Here is a 20,923-nt window from a genome sequence, read left to right as displayed (position 1 = left end):
GAATGTCTGGAACTGGAGTGAGGTTCAGACTCAGAGACAACCTGTGCAAAAACAAGCATTGCTATGGTATGGTGGCATCTCAGCAACTCACCTCAGTTCAATATAATGAGCCCTGTAACTTGACAGACTCTCCTCTTGCAGAGCATCCAATATGGGCTGTTCAAAGGAAATAGTCTTAATGTTGATTAAAAAAACCCCCAAAACTTCAGTGTCAAAGGAGTCAGATCCCTATGTATTCCTGTCTTCAGATCCGGTACTGGAAAGATGGGGACAAAGAAGAGGCTGCTGACAGAGTGAGGACTGCAGGCCTTGTCAACTCAGCACATGTGACAGACCTCCACCCCAATACAAAGTACCATGTGGCAGTCAGAGCTTACAACCGGGCAGGGACTGGGCCAGCCAGTCGTCCCTCCAGTTTCACGACCAGAAAGCCCCGTGAGTGAGCATTAAATGAAATATGCAATTGTCTGTCTTTCCTGTCAATACTTTGGTTGCCTCTATTATGAATGTGTCCTGTTTTCTGTGCCTATTGTTGCTTTTTAATGCTGTTGTTCTTTGTAATGTATGTTACTTCTCTGATGATTTTATTTAGTTTACTTTGCAAGCTGATTTGGGTTTCTCCTACTAAGGAAAAGTGGGACATATGTTATATAGCGTTGTGGTAGATGGGTGTGTTTTGTTTACTAGGGATGTACATTGACCACAAGATTTGTTTTGTATTTGAAGCATTTGGAAGCAGACTGATCTGTTTCAGATCTTCTCTGTGTCCTCCTGATTGGATTTGTATTGGGTCCAAGTCTGATATGTTTAGCCTGAAGCTGTGTTTTACCCCATTGACTATAATGGGGAATCTACACATGAATATAACTTTTTTCCTTTTCACGTAAGTGAATGAATTGTGCAAGCGAAGGAGTGAATTAAGTCTGCCACATTTCAGGCAGATCCATCTGGGCTTCGTGTGCAGGGAACCTGTAATTTTTTAATTTATTTTTAAAGAAAGGCTCAAACTTTTTAAATTTTCTGCTAGAATTGGATGCAAATTGCAGGCATGATAGCCACTTCTGAGGGAATGACAGCTGTCACATTTCAAAAATTTAGGAGTAACAGTTCTCCCACAAGGGCACACATTCCTGTTTTGGGGTGGGGAAATAGAAATCATGTTTCCTCCCCCCCTTTTTCTTTTTGAGCGATCAGTTTGAAAACTGGCACATGAGAAAAGTTCAGACAGATAGGTCCAGGATCTCTCATAGTAGGCAATTTTTACCTTCATTATATAAAAAATGGAAAAGTCTTCCTGGAAGTATCCTCCTTGAAAAAAAAACTTATAATGTTAAGAGTTTGTTAAGGAAAACAGTGATTGGGAAAGAAGAATACCCGCCCCCAGAACTCAGCCTCTTACTCCCTGCCTCATACCCTTTGCGCTAGCAATCATCCTTGCGCTAATAGGATGCATTAATAGGATACCACCCAATACAAATGATTTTCAAAAAAATAAGATCCCTCACCTCTCCACCCCTCCCTTCTCCTATACTCCCTCCCCTCTCAAGCTCAGGGTGTTTCCCCAGTCAGCTTGGTTACATTTCACATGAGAAAAAAAAAAAGAGAAGTGGAGTGAGGGAAGGCTATGCACGAACATTTTGGAAAACTGAGGCAACAGAGCTACTCAGAAGGTTGGGGGTGCCCTGATCAACCTCAATACATGTTGTTAATAGTGCAGTCCAATTTGGAACTGTGAGATTATGACATGAATCATACCAATTCACCTCGTTATTCAGGGCCTGTGGGCACATTTGCAAACCAGGAAAAATGTGGCAGCACTATGAACACACCACAACAAAGCCAATAGTGCAACTTATTCTACAAAGACACCATGTTGGTAACCTCTGAATTAAACAATTGCTTGATTTGTCATTCTTCAAAATCTGATGTCCAGTGGCGTCACTAGGGGGGTACGGGGGGTGCGGACCGCACCAGGTGACACCATCAGAGGGGGGTGACTCTCAGCTTTAATTTAAAAAAAAATTAAGTTTCTAGGTGGTCCGGTTCTCGAGATATACATAAAAACATCAGCCGCCCCCAAGTGGCATCACTAGGGGGGTGCGGGGGGGGTGGACCACATCAGGTGACACCATCAGAGGGGGGTGATTCTCAGCTTTAATTAAAAAAAAATTAAGTCTCTAGGTGGTCCAGAGATATACATAAAAAGTCAGCTGCCCCGTTAAATCTTTTTTTAAACTACTGTATAGCACTTCGTAGCTTTAACCCTGCCCATTCAGGATTGCAGCCAATCAGTGAAGTGTTTGTTTGACCTGTGGCAGTGTCTAGTAAACCTCATTGCAAGGCCAGAAAATGGTGGTTCCCCCCCCCCCATTTATCTGAAAATCTCGTAAATTGGGTAAGTATATACATTTCAGTTTTTTCCCCTCTTGTGTGTAGGAGTCAGATCCTGGGCAGTGTTTTGAAAACCTTCCCAATACTTGCTTTTGTTGGGGTAAAAGCATTGCTAATCCCATATCTCCAGAGTAAATCCCATTGAATTCAATAGGATTTACTTTTGAGTAGACATGGTTATGAATGTGCTGAAGATCAATGGGACTTTGGAGTGAATGTAAAAAAGAATTGTGTTTGTGTTCTCTTTCAGTCCCCTCCTCCAGTCCTATTTTAAAGCAAGTAGGCAGGGCTTACTTAGGTATTACAGTTTTTATTCTGTAGGAAACAAATACTGATTTTTAAAAAACTAATACTGATTTTTCTGCAATGACCAACTGGTTTGACAATAAACTATTATATGGGCTGTATGTATTTATACATCTGCAGTGTGTGTGTGTAGTCTTTCCAACAACCCTGTGAGGTAGGGTTGGAAACCAAGGCAGCTCACAACAAGAAATAAAGCCATTTAAAATCCAATAACCATAAAGCAAGAGTTGGAAAACAGCCTAAAGAGGCATGATTCTGAATTTTGGGTTGGGTGAGTGAAGTTTATTTATTTATTATTTGATTTATATCCCGCCCTTCCTCCCAGTAGGAACCCAGGGCGGCAAACAACAGCACTAAAAGCACTTTAAAACATCATAAAAACAGACTTTAAAATATATTAAAACATCTTTGAAAATATTTTTTAAAAGCTTTAAAAAAACATTTTTTAAAAGAAGAAGAAAAGGCTTAAAAACATATTAAAAAGCAATTCCAACACAGACTCAGACTTGGATAAGGTCTCAACTTAAAAGAACAAGTTGAAAGAACAAGTTCCTTATCACTTGAGGCTATAGTTCTCTGCACACTTCCCAGTTTGAGTAAGCCCCATTGAATACATTGGGACTTGCTTCTGAGTAAACAAACATCGGATTGCACTATAAATATATTTAAAGATTGTGTAATTCATAAACATATTTGATAGTCATGTTTATATAAATATTTCTTCATACTGTGTCCCAATAAGTATTTGATTCCACACTATGGTTGTAGATGATTTTTTCCTCTACATTTTAAGTGTGCCCTTCTTCCTGGGGGTGGTCATGGTTCTCCATTGTTTTCATCCTGAGGGGAGGATAGGCTGAGAGATGGTGAGTAGCACATTTAAGGTATCTTCACCTTCCCCCCCTTTTTTATTTGCATTTATTTTATATTTCTCCAATATCTTCCCCTGGCTGTTTTTATGTATTTTAAATATTTTTAGATTAAATAAATAGGAAATCATAATTGTGAACCTCCCTAAAAGCAATTTACCTATCCTTATGTTTTGGCAAAGTGATGGTGTGAAGGCATGCTGGTAGAACAAGAGGCCATGTTTGAGGCACGTTATAAGGTGTTTGAGGACTTTGTCACACATTACTTTTTGAGACCTGTAGATTCATGTTGGAAAGAACACATGCACGTATTGAATGGTGGCTTGGGTGCTGTTTTTTCAGTCTACGCTGCATGCGTAGGGAAGGAGATACATCATCTGGCAGCTAGTTTCATAACGTGAGAATGAAAAACATTTGGATCACCATTCATTTGTTTACTTTTCTCACTATTGAGACCACTTCATATATTACTTTTTCATACACAGAAATTTAATCTTTGTATAGGAAAAAAGTATTTTGTAAAATGTGAAGGACAGTGGCTGCCCAGTCAGTATAACCACTGTACAAGATCTACTCAGCCACTGTAATTACCTTTTTGTTTTGAGTGCCCTTTTGTCTGGGTCTTGGTTCAGGTGTGTATCCAACTTTGATGTGCTTATGGAAGGGGTGTGCAAGCAGTGCCCCCACCCCCCCAAGTGTGGAGGCTTGGACAAACATTGTGTTATGGAAAACCAAAGTCTGTGTGAAAGTACATATTTGGGAATGCCATCAGTGTAATCCTAAACACACTTAATAAATAATATCGAACTTGCACATCACAAAATATATTACGGTCATGTCCATAAGCACCAGGAGGGTAGTCGCCCAGGGGATCTTAGTCCCTCTGCTTTTTTGGGAGCAGGGTCCCTATGTCTCCAAGCATCCTACAGTCAGCATGAAAAGGGAGTGTGTTAGTCACTGAGAAGAGTCTTCTAATATGCTTCCTTGCCTTTTCTGTAGATTGGCGCCAGAGTGAAAGGAGGTGAGTCAGCCACTGAGAAGACTCTTCTCAGTTGCTAACGCTCTCCACTTTCATGCTGATTGGCTCCTAGAAATGTTTGTTGTTGTGAGAGAATGCATTAACAAAGATCTCATTCTTAATGCAGGAGCAAAAAAGGGTGTACGTGGCTGTAACTATCATGAAGGAACCCTGCAGCTCTGAATTTTCTACTAAACAACTGATATATACCTATGTAACTTTGTGTCTGGAGACTTATTATTAAGAATTACTTTCCATAATTGTAAGGAGGTGTGTCCACACGCATGCATCCCAGGCACCTAAATGAGGGGAGAGAGCAGCATAGGGACATAAGCAGGTGTCTTATTCCAGGGGTTCCCAAACCTTTCTTCTACATAGACCACTTGAAAATTGCTGAGGATCTGAAAGTATCTGAAAATTTACTATGGGCATACGCAAGATAATCAACTCCCATTAGTAATAAGAACAAGAATTTGAGCTGTGCGTATGATATTGTAATTTAAAGGTGTAATTTTAATTTTACTAGTTGTTTATGTCACTACTATTGCCATTACATTCAGTGATATATGGGAATTATGATTTACGAGTAACATTAGTACAAAAAACATTACTAAGGATTCTGTATGGTCTGATACGGGAGGAGGTCCATGGGGGTGACACCATGAGTTACCGCACCAGGTGACACCAACCCTAGTGACGCCACTGCTGATGTCCAAGGCCTCAATAGGCCTTGTGGTAGGACTGGCCCTGAGATGATTCTGTTTGCCAGATATCCTATAGGATTGGGGAGGGGGGACAATTCTCTGACTTCTACTGTATCACGTTTGTGGTAATGAAGACTTGGCGCAATCAGTGCATGCATCAGGGTGGAGAGCAGGCACATTGACGAAGGTAGCGAGAGACTTGCAGAGATAATCAAGAGATGAACAAAAGTCGGGGAGAAGGAAAAAGAAGGTGGTGGGAGAGAGACACAAGACAGAGGCCTTTTGGGGGACGTGAGAGAATAAAGATAAAGGGGGAAACATGATGCACAAGAGGAACAGATGGGACAACAATAGAGGATTTTCAGATGGGATGGATGAACGGCAGATGGGAAGAAGGGTTTTGAGGATTGAAATTCATCAGCCAAAATATTGGCTACAGGCCTCTAGCTTGCTTTTTGTCGCCTTAATAAAGGTCTCTCCGTTTTGTATTCTCTAGCACCAGAAAGGCCACCAGGCAACATTTCCTGGAAGTTTTCCAGCACCAGCGTAAGGATCAAGTGGGATCCTGTGACTGCCAAGGCAGACGAGTCTGCTGTCACTGGGTACAAGGTACTGGTAATCTGTAGCAAGTTTTTTCTTCTTCTTCTTGGGTCAGGAGTTCTTAACTTTTGAAGCGCAATATTGGAAGTCAGCACAAAGTATGGTCCCTTGACAAACAACACTGGGTGATGTTGTGGTATTTTATTCATTCACTGAATGAGTAAGGCGCCCATTGAACAAATCCTCTAGGCATTGCACAAATGAAAATAAAATCTGAAACATGCCAGTAAACCCATACTGCAATAAAGCTACAATAAACTTTAAAGACAACCAGCATAAAAACCCAAATACAAAATGAGCACAATAAGATACTATACACAACACAGAACTAAAGCAACCATCAAATACACACATTAAAAACCACCAACCTTTCCACAGGGACTTCAAACCGGGTCCTGAAAAAGTGATCTGTTCATTCTGTGGACCTTGGTTCTGAATCCATTGGGCAGCTTTCCATTTTCTCAGGGTGTATTTTCAGCTTACAGACTGTAGCTGTAACCCTACATTTACTTTCTGTTAGTCCCATCAAATTCAATGGGGCTTAACTTCCAAGTAAATTTGCATAAAATCAGGCTGAGAGTCTTTCATGGATGTTGAAAAACTTATGTGCCACCCTTATAACTGCTGATTCTTTTTGGGGGGGGGGGAGTTATCCTTAAAATGAAGGGGACTCAACAACAATAAGCCCCAAATGCCTTCTCCCATAGATGCTGTATCAGTCGGACCCACACTCAGCCCCGGTTCTATACACACCCATCAATAATTGGATTGAGATCCTGGTTCCAGAAGACTCTACCCATGCAGTGGTGCAAATTCGGACAACTGGTCCTGGTGGAGATGGAGTCCCAGCAGAGGTGCGCATCGTGAGAAACAGTGGTGCGTCTGCTCTTCTCTTTTCTCCTTACTCTACATTTATCCTGTAAGCTCAACTTTTTACCCCAGCAGGCAAGTTCAAATCAGAGGATCAATTGCCTTTAGAAATAGGCAAGTTTATTCTCTCTTTGCTGCATTACTTGGTTCTCTGCCTTGGGGTGACAGTAGAAAACTAATAGGAATAAATGCTGGGAAAATAACAAGATTAAATGTTGTGGCACCAGATCCCTTTTCTCCCTTCTGTGTTGGAGGGAGGATAACAGCTCATGTCTCACACTCGAGATGGAAACTGTGCCTTGTCTGAACACCAGCCAACTGTCCATGGGAATTTCTTAAGAGTATTTTGATTTGGTAGTGAAGGGATGAGCCCATCACAAGCTTGAGGAGCATGAAATCCATCTCATGAACATTCTAATTCATAGGTTTTTCATTCATTGGAAAATATATGGTGAGACACAAAGAAGTTGTATTCTTCCCTGGCTTGGATTAAAATCTGACCTGGAGGAGATTCAAAGGCTGCAATGATCACCTTACATGAGAAGCAAGCCTTATGAACCTCTAAGGTTTATATTTTCAAGCTAGGAAATATGAATTTTGATTACATCTCTAACAGTATGTGTTCAGCCACAGTTTTAATATGTATTAGGGACTGGACTACGACCTGGGAGACCAGGGTTTGAATCCCCACATAGCCATGAAGCTCACTGGGTGACCTTGGGCCAGTCACTGCCTCTCAGCCTCATGAAAACCCTATTCATAGGATCGCCATAAGTCGGAACCCACTTGAAGGCAGTACATGTACATGTACTGTAATATTAAGTGTAAGGAGCAATGCAATTGTGGTACATGGTAATGGGAACAGTAAACCCTCAGACTCAAGCTAAGTTGATCCAAATTCATTTTGAAGAATTAAGCAAACTCTTAAGAAATCCAGTTTGAAAAGCTGACATAAGCACAAAGGAGGACTGTTATATCAGCTGCAAGCTGGGAAAAAACTCTTGACTGGAACAAAAACAGAAAAGAATCATGTCAGAGTAGCTTACAGTAGCTGTTTATCAGTGAATTGATGACAATATTAGGCAATATATTGCAACAGAATCAACTGATTAATCATTTAAGTAATGCACTAACTGAATGATGTGATTGTATGCAAAAATACATTCCACTATAAATGGACAGATCTCTGTATTTAGAATACCTTTTCCCGTCAGTCCATAAGAAGCCTAGCTGGCCTTTGTCTCCCTCATGTAAGTAAAAATCAAGCTCTCCAGGGTTTCAGGCAGGGGTCTCTCCCAGCCCTACCTGGAAATACCAGGGATTGAACCTCAGACCTTCTGCATGCAAAGCAGATGCTCTACCACTGAGTTACAGCCCTTTCCCAAAGGGAGTTTCATTTCATTTCAGGGCAAACCGCTTCAGCTCTTTCAGAAGCATGGTTAGTACTCCATACACTCAGTCATCACATGAGGGGTGGCAGCAGGCAGAGCTTGGAAAAGTTACTTTTTTGAACTACAACTCCCATCAGCTCTAGCCAGCATGGCCACTGGATTGGGCTGATGGGAGTTGTAGTTCAAAAAAGTAACTTTTCCAAGCTCTGGCAGCAGGTATGTGCATCCAACAAGGATGGGGCTTGCTGCCTAGTTCCAATCCATTTGTATTGTGATAGTCTGTCGTTCCATCACGATCTTTTTTTGTTCCTTCTTGCTTTGGTGCTTCCCAATTCAATCCACAGTTTTGTGTTTTGTTGGAGGCAAAAAAAATTGCATAATTTTTAATGTAAATACCTATGTAAATGATCACAGTGTTCCACGTGGTTTATTTTTTCCTATTTATCACATCTACACACTGTTATGAATGCATCAACTTAAATGAAATTACGAAGATAATTACATAAAATTGGGGGGAAATTTCAGGGGGGAAAAACCCTGCAGCCTGCCTCAAAAAATCCATGCAGATTATAGTTGCAGCCTGCTGCAAGCGATCAGTGCTGGTCCTAAAAGATAGATGACTGTTGAATTCAGTCGGAATCCGGTACTAAGTCTGATTTAGCAGATATTCTCCCCTATCCCAAGCATCCAAGCATATGCATGTTCTGCCTCTGCCTATGCACGCTCATTGAACAAACAGAGCCCAAGCCACATAAATGTATGCATAGCGTTGGTCTTCAGAGTCCCAGAATCTGCCACAGTTGGTGACCTCACAGCATTGCTGGAATCCAGAATTCACCCCACTGCTGAAGTAATGCTAACTCTTCTTGTGCCAGAGAGCTTCTTCTTTCCCTCCAGCACAGCATATATGTAAGTGCTATCCAAGGAAAGTACATAACAAATACATTGTTCAAAATAAAGGCCTTTTTTCCTTGTCTTTTTGCAACTCAACAGCACTGTTGTTTTTTTTGCAGAGACCAGTATGATGGTGCGAAATTCCACTGACCATCTGGTAGCACCTGCAGTGGTTGCTCTGATGTACTCACTAATAATGTTTGTGCTGATTGGCAGCTTGGAGCTCTGATACCTGCCACTATTAAGGAGGGCTATTGGATAAGATTCCTCCTGATCTAACCAGAGAGCAAGTCAACAACTGACCATTAGGAGTATACATTTCTACTACATATTTCCACCACAACTGCTGATAGGAAAAAACTCAAGAGGAAAAAAAAATACTTTTTTTCTTCCTTTTTAAAAAAAAGAAAATAGAGTATTTCGTACAAGACATTGGTTAAAGACTCATCAATGATTTTTTTAACTGAAGAAACAAATGATGAATTTCATATGAATTCTGGAAACTACCTGTCTCATATTACTATATTCAGTAGATACTTCTGCCTTACAAAGCCATTTACAAAAGTAATCAGACCTGTAAAACTTATTCTTTCTTTTAAATACAGAATAAATACATTATCTTTTTGGAAGGGGCTTTCAAATTGATGAACAAACTCCATATCATTCCAAACATTATTGAACCAAGGACTCTTGTGTTCGAAGATAAAGGGGACTCTTTGAGTGGCAGCATTAGACTAATCACTGCTTTTCAAGGCAACCAGCTGACACGATAAAGCTAATGGAAACTGACAGCCATTTCCCACCCTGGACTTTAGAAGGAGGAAATAGAACTTTGTGAATGGGTTGCCAAAAGTGGAAAACTGAGGCTCATGGCTGAAACCAAAAATGTTTTGGTTACCTTGTCATTTGGCTTCCACCCTGTGTGCCCTGTTCGTAATCTTCTGTGCGTACCACTCTAGGCGCAACATATGCTGTTCCCTCATATCCCTAGAATGCATTTACCACTTCTTACATTTTCCTCTGGTTTCTTCTTTTTTCCCCACACCTTCCTAGAGGTTCTGGAGAGAAAGAGTTACAAGAGTAGGGTTTTTTTGTCAATAAAGAGAGGTTCAGGATCATGCTAAAATGTGGTCAACTCAAGAAGGATGCTGCAGAAGCCTCTTTTCACTTGCGCACAGTATCATCTGCCCAAACATTCCTTGGCATGCTTTGAACCTGGGAGCAAGTTTTATTTATTAAGTTGACATGCCTTTTTCCACCTGTAAGAAAGTCCTTAGGTTGCCGAACCAATCAGTGTTTGGAAATTTTATTCTGTACCTATTGGTTGTTCTGAGAAAATCGTAGAGTAATTGAGCCCCTGAATGTAGGCATAAGAGTGCTGACTGGCACCTTTAATTTCTCTGACTGTTCTTCAGTGATTTAACGTTTGTTACAGATGTACTTAGCTCTCTCTTAGTATGCTTTACATTTTTTGTAGACTAAGGAAGGGAAGGATTTGAGCTCCCAAGACAGCTTCTAAGAATGAACCCATAAGATTAGTCTGGGAATCCTGTTATGCCACTATAATACATCCTTATACTTTCCTGAACTCAGAAAATAGAACAGATCCTTACTGAGTCCACGTTGTCTCTGATGGAAAGTTTTCAAGGTACAGCAGGGTAGTTTCTTTCAGCTATTGGGCATCCTCATCAAATATTACACGTAGTGAAAGGGCTTGAGGATGGTGTTTTTCCCCTATGGAAAGGTAGTTAGACAGAAACCGAGTTGGGGCATTGGTCATAAACTGAATCAGGCCATTTGTCCATTTAGCCCATTATACTATTTATTTTGAATGGAAATTTCCTGCTGATCAAGAGTCTTTAACCAGAGATAGCAGGGATTGAGCCAGAGAATGAATATGCATGTTCTAGCAAAAAGCTTCCTAAAATAGGCTTTCTTCCTACAGTAAGTGTGGATCCAGGTTGTAAGTTGATCAAGTGTTGTAAGTGAGGAAAACAGGATAGCCATTATCCTACAGAAACCTTTATTTTCCAGCCAGAGTTAGTCATGGGTCTCAACCCTGGGAGCGTCCTTTGCTTTTAAGTTATTAGAAACTACTATCATAGATAGAGATGTAGCTCACAGTTTGGTGCTAGTTCGGTTGTCATTTTGACGAACTGGCAGCTGGTTATGGTCTGTTATCATTAGCGCTTCATTGTCTGTTTTTTCTGTTTTGACCTTTTCCATTGCCGCAAAATAACATCATTTTCATTTTTTCTAACAATGGCTGTGATTTTTTAAATTCATAAGTAAATGAGCCAGATAACTGCCCGTCAAGTAGGCATCTTGCCTCAGGGTTATTGTCTGTCCAAGGAAAGGAGGTCATCATCCCCCGCCCACACAATTAAATGAGGCTTGTACAGTTGAATTATTTTTCTAGCTCAACTATATGATGTAATTTTGAAAACTGGACCTAATTTATTTTGGAGCCTTGAGTGCTGCTTTCTGCTGAATTCTTGTCCTTACAGTTAGCCTGTTTGAAGTTAACCAACTTATATTGCTCCCCACACACACATACACACACCTTGGTCCGTTTTTCAGTGTGCTAGTGGCAAGATAATCTTTGCCTGCTTGAGACAACAGACTAGTAAAAAACTGTGAGTTGGGCTAAAGTTACAGAGATTTAAAAACAAAACAGATACAAGGGGGAGACAGGTTAAGAATCAAACACTGAATGTTAATAGCCACCATCATCACTGCAGTGACAGAGAAGTTAAAGGGAATACATATTTCAGCAGTTCAGATTGAAGATGTCATTGATAACAATGTTGGTATATTCACTGCTATTTTTTTTAAATCCAGTATCAGGACAAGCTGCAGAAGCTCGTAGCAAACAAGATTGGTCTGCACAGATTGTGAACTGGGGGACAGTAGAGTTCTCTTTTATCGAATTTCTCACCTACCCCTACTCATAGGAAACACCTAGCACAGCCCAAGAATTCTTCACAGCCAAAAAAGGCATTGTCCAGGACAGGGTCAACATTGAAATAAGATTGTAAGAGGAAAGACAGAGTATAACTTGTTTGCTTCTAGTTGTCTTTTTGTAACACACTAGACTGGAGCTTTAAGGGGCCTTAGTGGGAAAATTGGGGCTTGATGGCATCTTACAGACATGTGCCTCTCTACTGTAGCCTTCACCAACTTGATGCCCTCCATACGTTTTGTACTACAATTCCCAGAAGTCCCAACCAGCACAATGGACTGTAGCGGGTGGTGTGGTGGGGCAGTGGCACTCACCTGACCTCCAGTCAGTCTTGTTGCTGCTACTTACTGGGAGGTAGAGGGGGAAGGAGGAGATTGGTGGAGTGCAGAAGCACCAGCAGAACCAGTCTGAGGTCCCACCTTCTCCCTCCCAGAAAGCAGCAACACAACCAAGTAGAGGTAGGGTGAGCACTGCCACCCCACCACATTGTCTACTACTGCATCTAGAGGGCATCAGGTTGGCGAAGTCTGCTATACTGTTTCAGTTAATGTCATGTATCCATGAAGGCAGTCATATGGGGATTAAAATGGATTGAAGGGTCTCCTTACGCATGATCTCTGTAATTTGTGCTATAAGGCCAGCTAATGGCTTCCATTTCCATGCAGAAGATCAGATCTAGGAGAAAGGGAGTCCATGTGATTGCCACTTTTTAAAAATGATTTTCAGCCCTATTTATTAAGGTCAGAATTATTGAGCCCCCAGTACTGCATCATATATGTAGGAGGACTTATCATTTGAATGGCCCCATGCCTTTAAAATACCATAAACTGTGATGTGGAAGCATACAACTCTACACACTTGAGGACAGATGGTGTACATGTGCTCGGGAGCCACAGTTGGCCTGCATGTCTGCTGCCAGCCCCCAAGTATTGGAGGATGTGCATTCCCATACCCATTTTACAGTGTTTAGTGTTGCAAACACAGCCAAACATAACTGGATGTGGATACCAATCCCTGTGGCTACTTTTGAAAGCTGGGGGAGGGCATGATGAACTTTTCTTCCACCTCCCAAATCTAATCTCCCCCATACTGTTATTTTCTTGAATAAGGGTGAAACATACAGTTTCTTCCCTCCTCTTCAAAGGAGGAAGCAAGAGAAAGAAAGATGTCTACTTCGATTCTAAGGTATCTGCATAGAATGTGAATTGGCCTGTTTGAATGTTAAATTATAGCTATATTTTGTATATTTTATATGAATTAAGAGGAGTTATTCTATTTTTATTGAAGGTTTGGAACATTTCTGGCTTTGGGCAAACTGGTAGGCATTAGGAGTTTTTGGTTTTGTTTTATCTTTTCTGTTCAGCCTTTCCCTTCAAGAAGATTGGAGGAGCATTTGAGCTTGACAGCAGCCCTGTGAGAAATGTTAGGCAGAGGGACTTGTGTGCACCTAATATCCCTGAGCAGGGATATTAACCTTGGCTTAAGAACAGAAGAAGGGCCTGGTGGATCAGGCCAGTGGCCCATCTATTCCAGCATACTGTTCACACAGTGGTCAACCAGATGCCTATGGGAAGCCCAAAGGCAGGACGTGAGCACAACTGCACTCTCCCCACTTGTGATTCCCAGAAACTAGTATTCAAAGGCATACTGCCTCTGACAGTGAAGGTAAAACCAAGCCATCATGGCTAGTCATTGATAGCCTTCTCCTCCATGAATTTGTCTGATCCTCTTTTAAGCCATCCAAGTTGGTGACCTTCACTACTTCTTGTGGGAGTAAATTCCAGAATTTAACATCCCATCTCAAAACCCAGCATGCCAGCTACTCCATCACTCTGGCTCTCTGGGAGACTTTCTGTGGTGTTGTCTCTCTAGGCTACTGGCCTTGGGAAGTTCTATTGTGCATCATTTCAAAAAAACATGGAGTCCACCATGAACAATTCTGTGCCTCAAAAGAGTGATAATTTACCATATGAAGTGACACAGGCAATGTAGTCAAAGTAGCAACGATCAAGCTTGTTGGCACTAGGAATGTGCTAGAATTCTGCCTAGTTCAGATTTGGTACAGAATTTTCCATTTATTCGGTTATTCTCTATTGTTGCCGATTGGATTTTTATGTAGCATTTTTCTGCAGCTATTTTCATGTCTAAAAAGTCTTCCTCTAAAATATTGATATTAAGAATGATAATGTATTGATTTCCTTTCATTTATCAATATTTCCTTTAAAAATATAAATATTTCCTTTTAAAATATCGATATTAATATCAATATTTTTGCAAGAAAAAAAGCTCAGTAAAAACAGTGGCTAGTGGACAAAGAATTAACTTGAATCAATACCAGCCTGTTAGGTCGATGGAACTATCGTGAACTGGCACCAGCCAACAGATCTCATCTCTAGTCAGCACTACTGGACATATGGAACTGTCTTGTATTGTCTGTCCCTTGTCTGTCCCAGTACTGACTATTTGGACAAGAAGCAGCTCCAGGATATCAAGCAAAGTTCATTTCCAGCCCTTTTGTAATTAGAGATGCTGAGGAATGAACCTGGGACCTTCTGCATATGGTCTGCCATTGAACTGTGGCCATTCAAGGTATATCACTTGGAGTCACTCAGGGGAATCAGGTGTCAGTTATCTCTGCATTGCAGATTAAGAAAGTAATGCACAGAGTGCTACTCTAGGCTCAAATTAAGCCAGAGGCTGGCCCACAAACGTGTGAAATAATTTTTAAAATTGCCTATGAGAATGTGCAGAGTACCTTAATTTCTGTACTGGATAGCCATGGACTGAGGTCTAATGGCAGAGTTAGAGGGTGAAGGTTCTCCCAGGCACGTTTGAGCCCCACCATTTTGCCCTTTCAGAAATTAAGTACTGGTGGCAACATTCAGAATATCTACGCCAGGGGTAGCTAACCTGTGGTTCTCCAGATACTGCTGGACTACAACTGCCATAATCCCTGACCTTTGGCCATGTTGACTGCTGATGATGGAACTTGGAATCCAACAACATCTGAGAAGTAATTTAACCTGAGATGGCAAGGAAAGTGTTAACCCAGTATGCCAAGCTGTCCTGACAACCGGGGCAGAGAGAGGACTAAGTGGTGACTGCTGCTAGGTGTTTGAAAAACTGAATCTCATCATTTTGATACCTAAGCAAGAACCAGGTGCAAACTGAAAAGGGCACAGAAGCCTCTTTCCTGGTGGTCTTGTATTCCACCCACCCTCTCGTCTAACATAGTCTTTTCCACTTTGGTAATGTGGAAGACTTAAAAGCCATAGAGTATCTTAACTAGCATTGTGTATCAATGCGATGCCAATAGCCAACATGTGCATTCTGTTCAAAGTGGCTGCTGGCAGAGAAAGCCTTGTTGCACTGTTAATCTCAGTTGAGTTTGATCGGTGGCAGTGTTCTTTCTTTTCAAGGGCATGGCAATACTTTTTCCGTGCCTGGGCTTAGATGGAGTACATACGAACCCAGTCCTTCTCCTTGGCCAAGGAAGCTCGACACCAGTGTTGAGCTACTTATATCCTGTCCCTCTTCTGTTCTCTCCCAAGGAGACCCTGGTAGTTCTTTTCCTCTCTTTCCTGTTTCACCTAAGAGGATCTGCCAAACCAAGCTTTCTTTTTCGAAAAATAACTTTGTCCTGGAGGAATAAGTGTGAAGGCAGCATCCTCCAGCTTTTATTGGACTGTTGGAAGTAGAGATGAAGGAGAATTTAGGTCAGTCCACAATTTTTAAATGAGCTGACCTAATTCGCATCTCCGAGGCTAATATATGACTAATACATGGACTGGAATGGAATTAGCCTTCAATTTTCCACTTTTCCATCTTTTATGAAACAGTTCTCAGCTCAAAAAACATACCAAAATGTGTAAAAAAAAGATACGTATTGGGGGATAAAATTAATTTAGAAATGCATATGTTGAGATAAATACATATTTAAATATGTATTTTGTGTTTAAATACATACTTAAATATGATTTGTGTATGGATGTTATTTTTTAAAAGTTGCAGATTGATTGTTAAACCTGGACAGAATAGTTTTTTGACTGAACCCATGTGAAACACAGATTGGAAATACTGATCCGTCCATTCATAGTTGGAAACTATTTCTTTGGGAGCTAGTGTGGCATTTGTGAATGGCTAAAAGACAAGGCATATAACCAGGAGATCCTTGACTCACACCTTGGCTCTGCCACAGACACGGTAGGTGGCCTTAGACAAGTTATAATTGCTCAACCTCAGGGTGTCATCTGTAAAATGGGGCTAACAATACTGATTTATCTTACAGGATTGTTTGTAAGGACTGCTGAGATCATGTATGACAAGCACTTTGTAGACTCGTAAAGTGCTATGAAAATTTTATTGTCCTTTTAGTAGCATGTAGTGTTTTGTTTCAATTTTTTCTTTCTGTCAACCTGAAGGGGTATTTTGACAGCAGCGATCAAAGTGAATCAGGGTGCTTAGAAAGTCAGGCAGGCAGGGATCTGTCCCATACAGGCAAAAAGGAAGAGACCAATTGCATCACTTTCGTAGTCCATATAACTATGTTTAATGCCCTTATCTAAAAGCATGCAAGAAGTAGTCATTTGTGCAGTGTGTAAATGTGTTTTGGTAGACTGAATTTTAGAATGAAAACCAGAGGATTGCTCCAGGAATTGCAGGAAGACACACTCTTTGTTGTATTCTAGCATTCAATCTAGAATACTTCATTTCTGTTTGGCCTCAAAGAGACTGAACCCTGTGGAGAACTTTCTGCCTGCCACTGTGGCTGTGCTAATAAAATAATTTGTTATAGCTCATGTAATATGAAAGTGGGATAGACCTGGGCATGCCAAAACAAGAGATATTTGAATATTTGCAAATGTTTAACATCCCATCTCCCACATTTCTGTGGGGTGGGGTGGGGTGCGATGGGATCAGGTGGGGGAAGGAAAGTCAACACTTGCCCCCATTTCTTTGTTCTGAACTGCATCCCTGGCACATAACTGGCAAAATTCACCTGTGACACATTGAATGGAAAGGATCCTTCCACATTCCCAATTAACCTTTTTCCATGAGTGTCACTCTAGCTTTCAGAATCACTCTATAATAATTAAAAATAAGCAGTATTTAAAAATATAAAAGTGAGACACAATTAGGATGTATGATTAATAGCCCTGTGAAATTATGTGTGTGTGTGTATGTATGTATGTATATTTATATGTACATTTGGGGGTGGAATTGCGTTATTTCTTCTCATTCATTGAAATCTTTTTGTTACGCTTGCATTCATACCCCAACATCATGTATAAATAAAACTGCTGTACTTGTTCAGGTTTTATATTGCATTGATCTTTCAAGCCAGTGGCCATCTGAAGGCAAGCTGGCATCTGCTGGTAGATGTCCTGATGGTTTAAAGTAGATCAGCAAAGGTTTCTGGATCCCAGGGAGCTGGGAGTAAACATAATGGCTAAGTGACCAATCTGCGAAGTCTCCAATTTGAATCTCATCTCTGTCATGAACTCACTATGGCCCCATCTGCACTATACATTTCAAGCAGTATCATACCGCTTTAAACAGTCATGGCTCTCCATCCCTCCCAAGAATCCTGGGAACTGTACCTAAGGGTGCTGTGAGTTGTTAGGAGACCCCTATTTCCTTCATAGAGCTACAGTTTCCAGAGTTTCCTGGGAAAGGAGCTTGATTGTTAATCCATTCTGAGAATTGTAGCTCTGAGTGGAATAGGGGTCTCTTAACAACTCTCAGTACCCTTAACAAACTCCAAGGATTTCTTGGAGGAAGCCATGGCTGTTTAAAGTGGTATAGCACAGATGAGATCTATGTGGTCTTAGGCAGTCCACTCTCTCACCACTTCTTGCAGCAATGCTGTCTTACCTTACAGGGTGGTTGAAAGGGTTACTAGATAATGCACATCAACAGTTTTGTACACTTGAAAGTGCAATACAAATATTAAGTATTTATTGGCTCCCTGTAAACACATTAGACTACTGAAACAAACAAAGCTTGGGGATGGGAAGAATTGGGTCGATTTTTGCATAAAAACACTAAGTTCTGACACTGAAAACAAATTCCTTGGCTGAGCATGTGGTCAGATGTGCCGTGTTCTTTAATCCCAAGGCCCCAATCCAGAACACATTTGCTTCTGAGCAAATACAGATAGAAATGCATGCCCAAGTGTTATGTCAATCTGTCCTATCCTGAGGCACAACGTAGATCCTGCAAACCTGAAGTCTGTCCACTCGTTTTTTAAAGTGTTTTATCCCATGATGTTGAAAGTGTGCAACCTGATCCTACAGAGGTTTCCCTGTGCAGGTTGCCATCACTGGCAATGCCAAGGGCTGTTTTGTGGGATGGGAACCTGTGTTCAGCAGCCAGAGTGTGTGCAACGTGCATGTTAATCTCTCTTTAGTCCACAGGTAGGGAACTTGTGGCCCTACAGAGGTTATTGGACTCCAACTCCCATCATCCCAATAACAGCTGGAAGGCCACGGGTTCATGCTAGGTGCCCATCCTGCCACTCACCTAGTGGATGATTGGTGCTGACGTTTTGGCTTTGCTGGTCACTTTGGGGAGTGTGGAAGCTTTTGAGGAGCTCCCTCAGTGCTGCAGCAGTTCAGTATCTTCCTACTGCAGTTGTGATTCCCTGGATCAGGACTGTTAGGAACTGAAGAGAAGCATGCCCTACTTCATTTCCCCTCAGGTGTCATTTCCACCTACCAGCTGGAGTCCTAAACACAGCACCTACCTCAAAATAAGCTCCATTCTAATGAAAATTGATCAACAGTGGGGGGGGGGTTCATATAAGAAATCTTATCTACCCTATTATAGCTGTGCTCATTGCACAGCATGATTTGACTAGTATGGATTCTGATTGCAAAGTCCAATAATTTGCCAAGGCATCATCAACACTATTGGTAATATTAATGTTTACTCACTTTTCCTCATTTTTATGTATTGCAACACATCCACATTTTTATTTTCTAGCAAAGTCATGTTTTGTCTGCCTTTCACTTCTTTTGTCCATGGATGGTTGTAAGGTTTTCACCATCTAATTCAAGCCGCAAGGTTAAGCAAAATTAGGAATGTCATTCATGTGTTCTGCGGTATGTATGGTAAGTTGTCTCATTTGGAAGCATTCCTTCTTTCTGTTCTTGGAAGCAACCCAATGGCTACTAGCAAAATTAATAGCTGCAAGAGCATGTGGTCATTCACACTTTAACACCACACTTTAGAGTGAATAAAGTGCACTCTCATGGGATTTGAAGAAGGTGTGATGTGCATTCCATACAATTGCCATTAATTTAATGCAAGCTGACTATAGCTCTGCAGTCTTTCCCAACCTAGTGTCCTCCAGATGTTTTGGACTTCAGTTCCTTCCCCTCTTACTGGAGATGATGGGAGTGGGAGTCTTAACAACTTTCGGAGAGCACCTTGCTGGCAACCCCTACTCTACAGAGTGCTGTGGAGGTCACCAAAGCCACATTTCAAAGGCACAACTGATTTGGTCTCCCAGGCTTTTGATACTGAATGCAGCAGGGGCAGCCAATGTGGTTCCTTCCAGATGTTATGGACTACAACTTCCAGCAGCCCCAATTAGTATTGCCAATGACCATGGATGATGGGAGCTGTAATTCACAACATCAAGGGGGCTGCCCTTGGAATACAGTTTCCTGTCTTAGACATTTAGGCCTGACCTCCTTGCACTTAACTTGAAAACTTAACACCATTTGTCACAACTCTCCTTTCTCTCTTCTCCTCTGATCTGATTTCATTGTACAGGAAACAGGGTGGGGCAAGAATTCTTCTCAGTAATTTTGTGTTATGCTATTTTTTTTAAAGAAAATAAAAGAACAACATAAAACCAAGGATTGTAAGCAGACTATAAATAATGTTACGTATTGGCTACAGTGGCACACAGTTCTTAAATAAAGATCTTGAAAAAGACTTCTCTGATGTGACTTATTTTCAAATAGGTATTTCTTCTAAATAGATGGTAGCCGAAAATGATTTCCAGACAGGTATTTCTTCTAAATAGATGGTAGCCGTGAATGATTTGAGCAAAAGGATGCAAATGGAGTCAGAATAATTCGACATTGCTGGTACCCCAGCTAGGTGGACAATACAAGGCAATATTGCATGTGTTTCTGAAAATGTTAAGCAGAAACATGACCAGTACCTGCCCTGGCATGTATGCCTTCCTGTACTGAAATACTGGGGATATTTCTGAGTTGACAACTGCTAGAAAATACACAACTGCGTGGAGGATGCTTGATGTGACAAAGCTTCTCACTTAAGTGCTCTCCCCTAAATTTCAGTTATACCTTTGCAAATATTCAGGGGTGGGGAGGTGGTTCAAATTGTCTAAACTATGTAGGGGTGGGGAGTGGAGTTTGGTTAGGATTTTAATGCAAAACCACTTCGTTCACGCTTTCCAAAACAATATCTAAACCAAAAGACAGCTACTATCCTTCAAAATGTGCACTTCTCTGATTTTTGTAATGTAGTACTACAACCAAATAATGTTTGCAAAGCTGTGTATATTAAAGGAAAGTGTGTATTAAAATACATGTCTTCGTGAAAATACTATATAAAATGCATTCTATTCAGGAAATTTGCTGTCAAAAATGTGAATATTAGGAGAAATTTGTACCTACAGAAGACCTTCCTCTTTCAACAAGCCTTTTAAGTAGAGACCTTATTTTAGTCTGCGTCTGTGTTGGAATTACTTTTTTAGTTGTTTTTAAAGCTTTTTTAAAAAGATGTTTTTGAAGATGTTTTGTTTTAATGTTTTTGGGGATGCTTTGTTTTAATATGTTTTTAAAGATGTTTTGTTTTAATATGTTTTAAAGTCTTTTGTTTTTAAGACTTTAAAGAGTGTTTTTAGTGTTTTTGTTTGCTGCCCTGGGCTCCTTCTAGGA

At 40.9% G+C, this 20,923-nt stretch overlaps 1 protein-coding gene across 6 annotated transcripts in view; it reads left to right on the top strand.

Annotated features, from left to right (window-relative positions):
- Window positions 1–19,911, top strand: part of CNTN2 (contactin 2) — a 111,492-nt gene extending 91,581 nt beyond the window's left edge. For 5 of the 6 annotated variants that reach the window (XM_061632181.1, XM_061632180.1, XM_061632179.1 and 2 more), the window contains 4 exons: window positions 249–435; window positions 5,785–5,897; window positions 6,596–6,764; window positions 9,163–19,911. In XM_061632181.1, coding sequence (XP_061488165.1) covers window positions 249–435; window positions 5,785–5,897; window positions 6,596–6,764; window positions 9,163–9,272 — 579 coding nt within the window. In that variant the 3' untranslated portion in view covers window positions 9,273–19,911. The remainder of the gene's footprint in view (window positions 1–248; window positions 436–5,784; window positions 5,898–6,595; window positions 6,765–9,162) is intronic. The other variant, XM_061632184.1, reaches the window with a different exon arrangement.
- The last annotated feature ends 1,012 nt before the right edge of the window (window positions 19,912–20,923 follow it).

This window comes from Rhineura floridana, chromosome 6 (genome assembly GCF_030035675.1).
Source record: "Rhineura floridana isolate rRhiFlo1 chromosome 6, rRhiFlo1.hap2, whole genome shotgun sequence".
NCBI lineage: Eukaryota > Metazoa > Chordata > Lepidosauria > Squamata > Rhineuridae > Rhineura > Rhineura floridana.
This window is presented reverse-complemented; position numbering and strand designations above follow the sequence as displayed.